General features: G+C 41.3%; 1 protein-coding gene across 2 annotated transcripts in view; it reads right to left on the bottom strand.

Moving 5' to 3' along the window:
- Nucleotides 1-13231, bottom strand: part of STK17A (serine/threonine kinase 17a) — a 50728-nt gene that overhangs the window by 26408 nt on the left and 11089 nt on the right. For both annotated transcript variants that reach the window (XR_003436585.1, XM_027123989.1), the window contains exon 3: nucleotides 2434-2578. Coding sequence is in view for 1 of the 2 variants with exons in the window: in XM_027123989.1 (XP_026979790.1) it covers nucleotides 2434-2578 (145 nt within the window). In the remaining variant the exon portion in view is untranslated. The remainder of the gene's footprint in view (nucleotides 1-2433; nucleotides 2579-13231) is intronic.

Here is a 13231-nt window from a genome sequence, read left to right as displayed (position 1 = left end):
TCCGCGGCATGTGGGATCTTCCCAGACCGGGGCACGAACCCGTGTCCTATGCATCGGCAGACGGACTCTCAACCACTGCGCCACCAGGGGAGCCCTAACTGAGGCTTCTTAAAGTCTGAGTCCACTGAAGTCTGGACTGCAGAGACCATCTCTTCCTGGCAAGTGTTCCCGAGCGAAGCACAGTGGCTGTGTCCCGCACCCAGGATCTTTGAATTTCTAATGCATACGATGCACTAAAGGGACAAAACAAAGCCCCAGCTCCCTTGCGCATGCTCTGAGGGTTTCACCTAGGTGATGTCTAAGGCCACTGCACTACTCGTGGGTGCACACATGTCCACACCTGCCTTCGAAAAATGGCGCCGTGCTGTAACCGCCCACTTTAGACACTACACTAAGAAATCAGTGTCCCGGAGGAAAAAGAACTGTTAACAAAATGAAATATTGGCATCTTGCACAAAAGAACAAGAAGGTTTCCAAATAATTTCCTTTCCCCTGTATTTTCTGTAGGAAACTAGCATTTGAAGGATGACCTATTACCTTTCCACCTTATTTCAAATGGAATTCGATCAAGTTTACTTATGGAGTCACTTCCTGGTTATATACACTGCACACTCCTCCTTGAGAGCGTTCCTTCGTGCAAAAGAGATTAAACGCTGCCATGTATACAGCACGCTATGTGTACAGCACGGTACGTGTACAGTACGGTACGTGTACAGCACGGTACGTGTACAGTACGGTGTGTATAAGGTGTCACAGAGTGTACCATCCAGCAGCAGCTGAGTGGCACCTGCAACCTCAGGACTGGCATCACCTGGCCCTGCCCTGAATGTGAAACTTGCTGGGGCCCAGCAATTTGTTTTAACAAGCCTTTCAGGTGACACTGACCTGGGTCAAAGCTGGAGAGCCACTGCCGAAAGCATCTCCTTTCTGCTGGAAGCATACGACAGCAGGGGTCAGGGTGGATGGGCAGGTGAGTGAGACGAGGCCGCAGAAGTTCAGGAGAGGAAAGTGGTTTGGGGTCCGGGGGTTCGGCCCTGTCAGGTTACCCTCCTTCCTCACCCCCTCTCCTCTGGCTGACAAGGCTGGTATGGCGCCGGAGTCCCTGGGGTGTGTTCTGTGCTAGGGGACTGTCTCACTTCCACAAAGCCCCACCTGGACTTGACAGGGAAGCAACCATGGGAAAACCACCAGGGGTCTTAGACGCTTTTCTCCTCAGCTGCCTGAAGGAAAATGCTCTGAATACCTGCGGCGGACATTTACTGTTTGTCCCCTGAGCGCCCATTCTCTAGTCTTTGAGAAACGGAACTGGTCTGAGAACCCATCCCTTCCCCACTCTCAGTCCACATCAACGCTGGGCTGGGAGCAGGGCTTGACCCCTCTAGGTGGGTGCATGTGACACCGATGGCACTGGCCTGGCCGTCAAAGCCCTGCACCCTGGACCAGTGCACCAATTCTTTCTCGGTTGATCTAAGCTGGTTTGAGTGGGTCTCAGGACTTCTGAATGAGCCAGTGACCTGAGAGCAGCTCTTTCCTGCTGAGTCTCAGGGCAGTTGTGAGGGTAAAAAACGGTTGCATCTAACTCACCACCATTTTATTGCCATTTGGAGGAGGGAGAGCTGAGAACTGAAGAAAAACCAAGTGCCGGCAATATCTGGATGAATGAATAGTGGTGTAACTGCAGCCAGAGTTACCCTGGACGTTTCAGCCAATGAAAGTTCCTCTTTCGATTACCCTGCTTTCAGCTGGCGTCCGCGTCACTTGAAAGGACGGTGACTGATACCACCCTTTGTATTTTCTCTCCTCCTTCCTCCCCTTCCTTCTTTGACAATTTCAAGTTAAAAATCTACCTGCCTCTGATTGCTTTCATTCCCTAATTTATTTTATTTATTGCTGCCTGCCTAATTTTCCACAACACTGCTTTTCAAATATTTCTGCTCAAAAATCACCTATCACTCCGTGACATGTGAACCCCAGGAATCTGGCCTTTTCTCAACTTTCAATATCTCCTACGTCATCTTTCAATTCCAGAGGAACTTTTCCATTTATTTTTGTCCAAACACATCACAAGTATTCCTAACTCTTTTGAGTTAACTTTCTCCTATTCTTCTCTACCTATCTAAATCCTAACTTTTTGGAAAGGTATAGCTCAAGCCCTGTCTCCACCAGGAAGCCTTCACCTACTCCAGCAATATACCCTCGAAGCTCCATTTCCGGGGCAATGTATTATTATTTATCATTCTATGTATGCACATGTGCATTCTCTCCCTGATAAAACTGGCTAGAGGATACAAGTTATGACTCAATTCTTATATCCTTGTTACCTAATAAAACACACAAACCTGACAAATACTGGAGGAAACCACTGTGAGATATCTCGCATCTAGAGTGTCATTCTCCAGCAACCTCAAAACTGTAAAGTAATTCAGCTCTTACCTTCAAATCAAGATGAACTACGTCATGAGCGTGTAAAAAGCGAACACCTTCTAAAATCTGCCGCATGAGTCTCTGAACATCTTTTTCCTTAAAGGCTTCTTCTCTGTCTGCAACACACTGGTCAAAGATTTCACCCCCAGCAGCACTAGAGAAGATGAGAAGCACATTTTCAATAGAAAGGAAGAGGACTCATTAAAAATAGCCTTTGTGTTCTTAATATTTAGACACAGTAGGTATCTTTATTTACATAGACTATAATGTGAATGTGTGTAAACTTTCTTCCATTTTTTTCCATTGCTGAAATCCAATGTTTTTAAGTAAAAATTTAAGCTCAGATAAGCATTTCCAAAGCTAAATAAAAACATCAGCTTCAGAACTTCAAGAACTAAACCTTAGTAGTAAAATATATTAACACACTTTCAAGTAAAAGAATTCTCAAGAATTTTTAGTTACAGAATACATAAAAACATTGTTTTTGTAAAAAATGCAAATAAAGCAAATGCCCTCCATTGAAGACCCTTCCCCCAGTCCAGAGCTACATTTAGAAGTAAGCTCTGTTATCACTCAGGTGTACTCCAACCTTCCAGATTTTTAAAATATATTTAAATGCATACAAAAATATTAGTTTTCTGGATTTTTAAAGACACATAAATGGCAACATTCTAACTGATACTGTTCTATTACTTTTTTTAATTACTTAAACATGCCTTAAGAGTCTTTTCCATGATGGTTTTATATCTATCTCATAATTTTTATCTTTTATTTTTTAAATTTTTTGGCTGACTTGGATCTTCATTGCTGCAGGCGGGCTTTCTCTAGTTGAGGCGAGCAGGGGCTATTCTTCGTTGTGGTGGCTTCTCTTGTCACGGAGCACGGGCTCTAGGCACATGGGCTTCAGTAGTTGCAGCACGTGGGCTCAGTAGTTGCAGCACGTGGGGCCCTAGAAGGCGCGGGCTTTAGTAGTTGCAGCGCATGGATTCAGTAGTTGTGGCTAGTGGGCTTAGTTGCTCTGGGGCATGTGGGATCTTCCCAGACCAGGGATCCAACCCATGTCCCCTGCATTGGCAGGTGGATTCTTAACCACTGCGCCACCAGAGAAGTCCTACCTCAGAATTTTTAATTCCTGCAAACTTGTGAATAGAAAAACCATAGTTTATTTAGCCATTCCCCTTTGAAGGACATTTAGGTTTTTTTTTTTCATTATTCATGATTATAAACAATGCTGTGATGCGAAGGTGTGTGAAGGTTCCTGTCAGTGCCTGTGTCAGTAAGTAGTCTTCAACGTAGATACTGGGATGAAACTGCTGGTGTGAAAGGAATGTGCTTTTGAAATTTCAGTAGATATGACCTAGGCTCACCAAAAGAGCGGTACGGACTTAAACTTTCTTCCACCCTCTGGCCAAAGCACCTCAGTTTTTTTTTTTCCTCTGAATAATTTTGCCAATAAAAGAAACAAATCATTTACAATTTTTCTTTCCCTTCAGCAGAAATTCCATATTTTAACAATTTGTTCTTACCATAAATGACAGCTCATGTCCTATCTCAAATTTTCCTTTATGTGTTTTTTTTTTTTAAAAAAGACTGGATTGCTTCCATGAAGTTGTTATAAAAATTAATGTGAAATACGCATCTGCAAACAGCCATGCTACTGTCAAACAAAAGCTACTCGTTCGTTTCCTTTTCATAAGATAATTTAGTTCTTTCCTTCCAGCCTTCTTTCCTTCCTTTTTTTTTGTTAGGGCAATCTACTTTCCAAATTCTGTCTATAAAAGGAAACAAAAATTTTCACCAAAGTCAGCTAAGAACCTATTTAAGTTTAGCTGAAAAGCTGTAGGTGGTGAGAGTGAAAGAAAATAACTCGCTGGCTGATTCAAATTTTCATCTGGTTAAACCTATACAACTGACAATTATATTTTAATTACAGTATGAGAAAACCATACATGAAAGCATCAAAACAATTTTTATGTAATTTACTGTAAAATGGCCAGCACATATTCCGGCAAAGCTGAAGTGATGCGTAACTCATGAGGAAGGAAAGGGTGAGCACTGACAACAGAACCGAGCAGTAAGTTAGTGACAGCCCGGCAGTGCTGTACGCTGAGCAGGCAGTTAGCACGCGCTGAGTGCACTCGGCCGCAGCAGCAGCTAGAGATGCACCAGGATGCGATGTGCGGTCCACGGCGTCCCCTGCACATGAAGGCTACACTCACAACTGCCTGTTTTCCTCAGCTGAGACAGACAAATGCATTTTGGTTGCAAAAGTTCGCCAGTCTCAATTTACCGTCCTCTGGGCCTCTCAGCTCAACACTACCACCCACAATAAAATTCAACAGCGGTCAATTTACATAAATACAAGGATTTCTTCACCTAAAGTTTAAGAACAATTTCTCATTAGTCCTTCCACTATGAGGTTTACCCATTCTCGCTTTAACAAAAGGGTTTTCCTCTCTGCTTTCCCAAGAATGTAAGCAGTTCACATAAGCACAAAATGTGAAGCGCAGAACTAGTTTTCTAAAAATTTTCAAGGATGTACTTCAAATGCAGCCTATTGTAATAAAAAAAACTGTAAAAGCCAGCCTTGAGCCATCAGTAAGACTTAACATACCCTCTCAGTACAACGTACGACCACCATATCATCTCATCCTACTTACATTTAAGCCTGACCCATTTAACTGTCATATTAACTAATGGAACCAAGTAAAATTTTACTAAGGAACAACTTGAGATGTTAAAAGCATCTGTCAAGTATGGTAACAGAAAACACAAGAATATTACCAACTACTTCGCACAAAGCACCTTCCTTCACACAGAAGTCTGTGTGGGAAGGAAGGTGCTTCACACCGCTGTGTGTGCTCGAGCAGCACAGTTTTGCTCTGTCTCCCTTTCACTACGGCAAGACTTCCACAGCTTTATTACAGTGCACTTTACTCCAGCAGCGCTTATTTTCCACAACTTTAAAATTACAAAGAAAAGAATTCATTTAACTTTTTACCCAAATATCTTTTACAAAACAATTAACTCAAGGGCTTTACAAAACAATTAACTCAAGGGCTTTTCCAAAAATTTTCCACCAAAACGATTTTTACACAAAATATTAAGAACGGTGAATTTCAATTTTCTAGTCAGTGGTCCTCAGAAAGCTGTAAGTACCTCTCTGTCAACATTACTCAGAGCCTATAAATGATGCTCAGAAGCTAAGGGTAACGACTTTCCCTGGCTGCTTGCACCTTAGCTGGATCACAGCTTCCAAACTTAGGCACCAAACACTCCTTTTTCTACCTAAACGAGCATTTCCGTTTCTATCCCATGTAGAGGCCCAGTTTGGATCTCTACTCCCTCACTATTCAAATTCAACAAATATCAATCAAATACGTTAGAGGCCCTGTGCTATGTGCTAGGCCAAGGAAGATAAATTATAAGTTTTAGCTGGGAAGAGAAAGACGAAAGATAATTTTAGGAATGTGTATGCATAAATACACATGCGTGTGAAGTTATATATCAAGTGATTTGATAACTTAGCAAATGAGCAATTAATTGGAAGGAAAGAGAAAAAAAATCTTAGAAAGATGACACTTATTCTGAGCCTCCAGGAATGAACAGGAATCCACTAGATGGAATGGCAGGAGTGCATCCCAGGCAGAGTGGACATATGTATAAGGGCCTGTTGGTGTGACAAATAACTGGTACACTCACAGAAGGATGAGCGGCTACTTCCCCTTTCACCCAAATGGTACGGAACTTGCCATCTACCCATAAACAACGAGAAAATGAGCCAAGTATATGAACCAACTGTTTTCAGACATAAGAACGACAGGCCGTTAGGACCATTATCCCTGAGGTGGAGGCACAAGCAAGCTGAGCCCTATGCTCTGTCTTTCTACTTGGAGGTAATTTACGGCACGTGGTACAGGGCTGGGGAGGATCCCAAGCAGAACAGCAGCCTTGCTAAATGGAGGAGGTAGGAGGGGAGTTTTACAAGGCTAAGGCAGCTGGACTTCGTACAGGCAGAGGACCAGGGACGAGGGTTCTACACAGAGAGAGACCTGCAGACTTCTGCTTAGTTGTATCCCAGAGTCTTAGACAAGGTGCTTATATGCACATTCACTGGATAAAACTGAGGTCAGGCAAAGAACTACTAGGAAATCATAAGCTGAACAAGCCCTAGCATTCACCAAGGACAGAATAAGCTATCTGAATTTTACTCAGTTTGAGGAGAAAAACCATGCCAAGCACCTGGGGCATTCAGCAGACCCCCCAGAATGCCATATTTTAGCCTTATTAAAGGCTAAGTAGCCCTAGACCTGCCCAGTAAGTCTGATCCACAAGTAATTTAACTGCCTGCCAAAACAAACATCACCATTCTTTTAGTGGAAGATCATAAAATCCACCCAGCACTGTGCCATTCTAAATATATGGCACCCTTCCAAAAAATACTAGACATCTGACAACGCCACCACTTACAACTCACAACTAACAGGAAAATAAAAACAGACCCAGACGTGATGGAACTGGCAGGTAAAGACTTTAAAACAGGTATCATAAATACACTGAAGGATTTAAAGTAAAGTATGAACACAACGAGGAGAGAGATGGGAGGTATGAAAAGAACCACATGGAATTGCTAGAGAAGGAAAAATACAATGTTTATAGTGAAGATTTCACTGGCCAGGCTTTACAGCAGATCAGACACTATGGAAGAATCAGCAAATCTGAAGATGGAAATGGAAGCCATCTATCTAAAGTACGGGGGTGTGGGGCGGAGAATATATAGGACCCTAGGGACCTGAGCGACAGCATCAACCAGTTTCACACACTGTATTGAGGAAACGAGAAGAGAGAGGTGGGGGCAGAAAAATATCTTTTTAAATAATTGCCGAAAAATCGCCAAATCTGATAAAAACTAGAAGATCCACGTAGCTCAATAAACCCCAAGCAGGATAAACAAAGGAAATCAAGGCACTTTATATTCAAGTTGCTAAAAACCAGTGTGAAAGAGAAAAATCTTTAAAAAGGCACACATACAGGGAGGGGTATCAAGAATCAACACAGACTTCTTGTCATAAACAATGCAAGGCAGATGACAATGCAATGATATCTTTAAGCACTGAGAGAGAAAAAAAAGTGTGCCTAGAATGCAGGGGGAGGTTGGAGAAGTACCAGCAGGAGATGAGGTAGAACAGAAGTCAGACAGAAAAGCATGGGACGCAGTCCAAACAACCTGGAAAATCCCAAGTAAGGCAATGATGGCTGGTGTATAACGCTGAATATCTCCTTCAGAAGCACTCCCTTGCCTCTCTGGTGGAGTAAAGGTGCACAGTGCACGGCTAAAAGCTTTGGAATCACACACTCCTGGGCTAAATCTTGGCTCTGCTACTTGGATCTGCGTGATCTTAGGTTGATTATTATTCTGAAATTTTTTTTCTCACATATAAAATCTTGTTCTAAAATTTGTAAATAAAACAATTTCAGAGCTTCCTTGGTGGTGCAGTGGTTGAGAGTCTGCCTGCCGATGCAGGGGACGCGGGTTCGTGCCCTGGTCCGGGAAGATCCCACATGCCGCGGAGCGGCTGGGCCCATGAACCACGGCCGCTGAGCCTGCGTGTCCGGAGCCTGTGCTCCGCAACGGGAGAGGCCACAACAGTGAGAGGCCCGTGTACCGCAAAAAAAAAAAAACCCAAAAAAACCCCCCAAAAAACAATTTCAGTTGCAGGATACAAAATCAATATACCAAAATCAGTGTGTTTCTTCTATACACTAACAATGAACTATCAGAAAGAGAAATTAACAAAACAATCCCATTTTCAAAAACATCAAAAAGAACAGAATTCTTAGGAATATTTTTAACCAAGAAATAATATATCTATTATACATGGAAAACTAAGACACTGGTGAAAAAAACTGAAGATTTATTTATGCTCATGGCCTGGAAGAATTAATATTATTAAATATCCATACTACCCAAAGTGATCTACAGATTCAATGCAATTCCTATCAAAATTCCAATGGCATTTTTCACAGAGAAAAAACAATCCTAAAATTTGTATGGAACCACAAAAGACCCCAAATACCCAAAGCAATCTTGAGGAAGAACAAATCTGGAGGCATCAGCCCAGTTTCAAAATATATTACAAAGCTATAGTATCAAAACAGTATGGTATTGGCATAGAAACAGACATATAGATCAGTGGAACAGAACAGAAAGCCCAGAAATAAAATCATGCATATATCATTATTTAACTTATAACAAAGTATAAAGAGAAGTATGAAGAGTATACAACAGGGGAAGAACAGTCTCTTCAATAAATGGTATTTGGAAAACTCGATATTCACATGCAAATGAAGAAAACTGGACCCCTACCTACACATACATGAAAGTCAACTCAAAATGGATCAAAGACTTGAATGTAAGACCTGAAACCATAAAACTCCTAGAAGAAAACATAGAGGGTAAGTTCCTTGACATCAGTCCTGGCAATGATTTTTTGGATTTGATAACAAAAGCAAAAATAAACAACTGGGACTACATCAAATTAAAAAGCTTTTGCACAGCTGAGGAAATCATCACAAAATAAAAAGGCAACTACGGAATGGGAGAAAATATTTGCAACTCATATATCTGATAAGGGGTTAGTATCCAAAGTATATAAAGAACTCATACAACTGAATAGCAAAAGACCAAATACTCCAATTAAAAAAATGGGCAGAGGAACTACATAGACATGTTCACAAAGAAGACATACAGATGGCCAACAGACACATGAAGAGGTCCTCAACATCACTAATCATTGGGGAAATGCAAATCAAAACCACAATGAGCTATCATCACCTCACACCTGTTAGGATGGCTATCAACAAAAAGGCAAGAGACAGAAAGTGTTGGCAAGGATGTGGAAGAAAGGGAACCCTTGTGCACTGTTGAAGGGAATGTAAATTGGTGCAGCCACTCTGGAAAACAGTGGGGAGGTTCCTCAAAAAATTAAAAATAGAACTACCATATGATCCAGCAATTCCACTTCTGGGTATGTATCCAAAAGAAATGAAAGCAGGATCTCGAAGAGATATCTACACTCCCATGTTCACTGCAGGCTTCTTCACAATAGCTAACATATGGAAACAATCTGAGTGTCTGTCAAAACATGAATGGGTAAAGAAGATGTGGTGTATATATATATATATGTATAATGTAATATTGTTCAGCCACAAGAAAGAATGACATCCTTCCATTTGCAAAAATGTGGATAGGACTTGAGGGCATCATGCTAAGTGAAATAAGTCACACAGAAAAGGACAAATACTGTGTGATATCACTTATAGGTGGAATCTACAAAAGGCAAACTCAAATGGAAATAGAGATTAGAATGTGGTTACCAGGGACTAGGGGTGGGGAAAAAGGAGCTGTTGGTCAGAGCATAAGCTTCTAGTTATAAGGTAAGTTCTGGGGATCTAATGTAACTATGATTATTACAGTTAATAATACTGTGTTATATACTTTAAAGTTGCTAAGAGAGTAGATCTTAAATGTTCTCACCACAAAAAAGAAATGGTAATTATGTGACGTGATGCAGGTGTTAGCTAATGCCCTGGTGGTAATCATTTTGCAAGATATAAGTGTACCAAGACGTTGCAGACCTCAAACTTACAGCATGTTCTATGTCAATCACGTCTTGTAAAGCTGGAGAAAATTTAAAACTAAAATGCACAAATAATCTATATAAAGCATATAAATGATGTATACAAAGCTGCCAGAGAAGACGCAGCACAGTGCCTGGCACACAGTAAATTCTTAGCTATGACTACTAACACCTCATCTATGTTCCCACAGCAATTAACAAGAATTCTAGTAAAACACCAAGGTTGTTGCCATCATTTCTATCTCTTTCACTAAACTATAGCACTTGGAACAAAGGGGTTATGCTATTTTCACTTTCGTATTACCAGCACCTTAGTATCCAGAGCACATGGCAGGTGGAATGAGTAATACAGTAATCATGAACCTGCCAGCTTCCATAACAACAATCTGTTGACATGGCCGAGAATTCTGATCTCTCAATGTGCAAAGTCTAATTCTAAGACTTCCTCTTCAAACAAAAAGTAGAACACAAAAAGTTTGGGCCAAATCATACTGTTTTGTAGTTCTAGAAACATGATCATGGAAGCAACAGAAGCTACCAAAGATTTCTAAGCAAGGGAATAATATTGCCACATCTATGTGTAGGTCACCTATCCAACAGGAGCCTGAGGGATGCCCTAGAATTGAAGCCAGAGTGATCAGCTAAGCAGCTACTGTGAGAGTCCATGCGAGAGAGAGGACCCAACACAGAGGAGAAACAGCAAACACAATGAAAAAAGGACCAGCAGGGGAGAGGTTCAAGTGGAAGACTTGGTAATTCATGACACACGAGCATTAAATGAGACAAAGCAATCAAGGATAGACCCAAGGTTTCTACGTGAGTGATGAAATAAACAGGGATACCACTGGAAGTGGGGAGCAAAGAAACATGGGCATTAATGCAGGGGTGAAAACATACTGATCGTGCATCGGTCATGATGTGCAGGTGGATTCAGGGATATGCAGTAGAGCAGCTGGAGCTGAGGGAAAGGTCTGACGCTGGAGATAAAGATTTGGAAATAACCAGCAATAACCAGCACGTAGAAAATAGCTGAAGCCACAAAAATGCATTGTTATCATCCAGCGTAAACGTGCAGAATATAAACGTATGACCAGAGTAACACTAATGAGCTGCGGGGAGCACTTATATTTATATAGTAGATGAAGGGGAAAAGGCTCTACGATTTAAAAAATAAAAGAGGGCCATGAAAGCCAAGGAAGAACATAATTTCAAGAGAGGAAGGTATAATATCAAGTGTTGAAAGAGAGTAAGAAGTAGAATGAACACTAAAATGAGGAGATCGATTTTGGCACACAGGGCTGATGACCTCATGAAAGTTTTAGGAGAGCAGATGGCATTAGACTGAAAAGTGATGGAGTATCGGCACACCAGCAGATGGATGGATCAATGAAGTAGAACAGAACTGCCTGGAAGGTGAGGAAAGCTGTACATTCAGACGACTCCTTTAAAGACCACAGCAGTAAAGCAAAGAGAAGGGCAGGACATTAGTTCAGAAAGAGTCAAAGCTGAGGAGCAGGAATTTTAGGAGAGAAGTGACTGGAATCCTGGAAGATGGAGGGAAAAGAATCACTAGAGGAGAGGGACTCTGAGAGAGAGGTTAGGTAAGTGACTAAAACGTAAAACTCAAGTCCTAGAAAAGAGGATTAAAGAACATACGTCAAAGTTTTAGCCTTCGAGTTAAGGAGTGGGATCTCTTCCTCGGAACAGAAGGCAAGCAGGTGAGAGCAGTTAGAGAGGGATGCTGAGGCGTGTGTCTGATGGCCTTTATTTCCTCCATAAAGGAAGAGAAGCCTCGGTGTCTAACGGGTGGAAAGTGGGTGACACGGTAAGTGTGGTCAAGGTTTTGATTAGCTCCTGCCCACCTGCCGGGGATGGTAAAAGAAGGGGCTGAGAGATTAGGTAAAGAATTACCCAGCTACACCAAGAGCCCAGCTGAGGATGCAACTCTCACCCTCGTAATAAGCAGACTGAAGACTATGCAAGTACTCCCAACAACGGGCAGGAGGGACACACAGCCTGCATCCCATGTTTCAAACGGGCAGAAGGAGTTGCAGAGGGAGAGCAACAGAAAGAAGGAAGTAACGTGAGGCGCTGGTGAGGGACTAGCTGCAGTAAGGACCACAGAAGGGAAGGGAATGTAACGGAAGAAAAGGCAGGAGCAGACGGAAGGCTGAAGACCTGCGCAGAGGCTGAAGAGCAGGTTTGCGAGGACGGGAGAGGAATGAGGAGATGATGGCTGGAGGGTCTCTTCCGGATCAATTTCCAATCCTAACTTAAGCCTCCAGGACAAACCGAAAACCAAAATCCTCTCAACCAACCTTTCTTTTTACAACTGGAAAACAACTGCACGGAGATATAATCCACAGCGACTACATTTCTTAAGCATTTGATCATTTGTGGATATTTCTATTACAATTAAAAATACACAATGGAAAACACTTTCATGCTTTCCATTGTTCACATTTTATTTTTTCTTTGAAGGGATTCCTACAAGTGAAATTACGAATTAAAATATATAAACACAATGCTCTTGAATTATATTAGCAAGAGGAACACACTATTTTAGCCGTTCAGATTTCTCCCTCTATAAACTTTTAAATAAAAACAAGGTAATAATAGACACGTTATTTTGTAACGTTTCTTTCTTTTTAACTTAATATTTTAAAACATCTTTCTATGTAGTACATTTTTATCTACCATATCTTTTAAAATGACTGCAGAGCAATCCATCTCATGACATGATCACTTATTTCACCAACCTCTTACCATTAAACATTTAGATTATTTCTTTTTTTGTTATGTAGATACTGCTGCACTAAACATTTTTATAATACATCTTTGCACAATGGCCTGATTATCTCCTTGTGAAAAAATTTATGTATGTGAAATTGCTGGGTTAAAGAGTATATATATTTTTAGGGCTTTTGATACATACTCCACACTGTTCTCCAGAAGAGTTACACCAGGTAATACTCCCACCTGTAGTATAAATGAGATGATCCAAGTCATGAGTATCACTTTTCTTCATGATATCTGACGATCTTACATAGAGAGAAATTGGCAACTTATTTTTAAATTTACATTATAAAAACTGTAAAAATCAATATTTTTCACGTATGTATAAGCCATTTACACAGGTTTCCGTGCGGAATTTCTCTTTATATCCT

Source organism: Aethalodelphis obliquidens, unplaced genomic scaffold (assembly GCF_003676395.1).
Source record: "Aethalodelphis obliquidens isolate GAN/ISIS:26980383/991018 unplaced genomic scaffold, ASM367639v1 scaffold27, whole genome shotgun sequence".
Lineage (NCBI taxonomy): Eukaryota > Metazoa > Chordata > Mammalia > Artiodactyla > Delphinidae > Aethalodelphis > Aethalodelphis obliquidens.
This window is presented reverse-complemented; position numbering and strand designations above follow the sequence as displayed.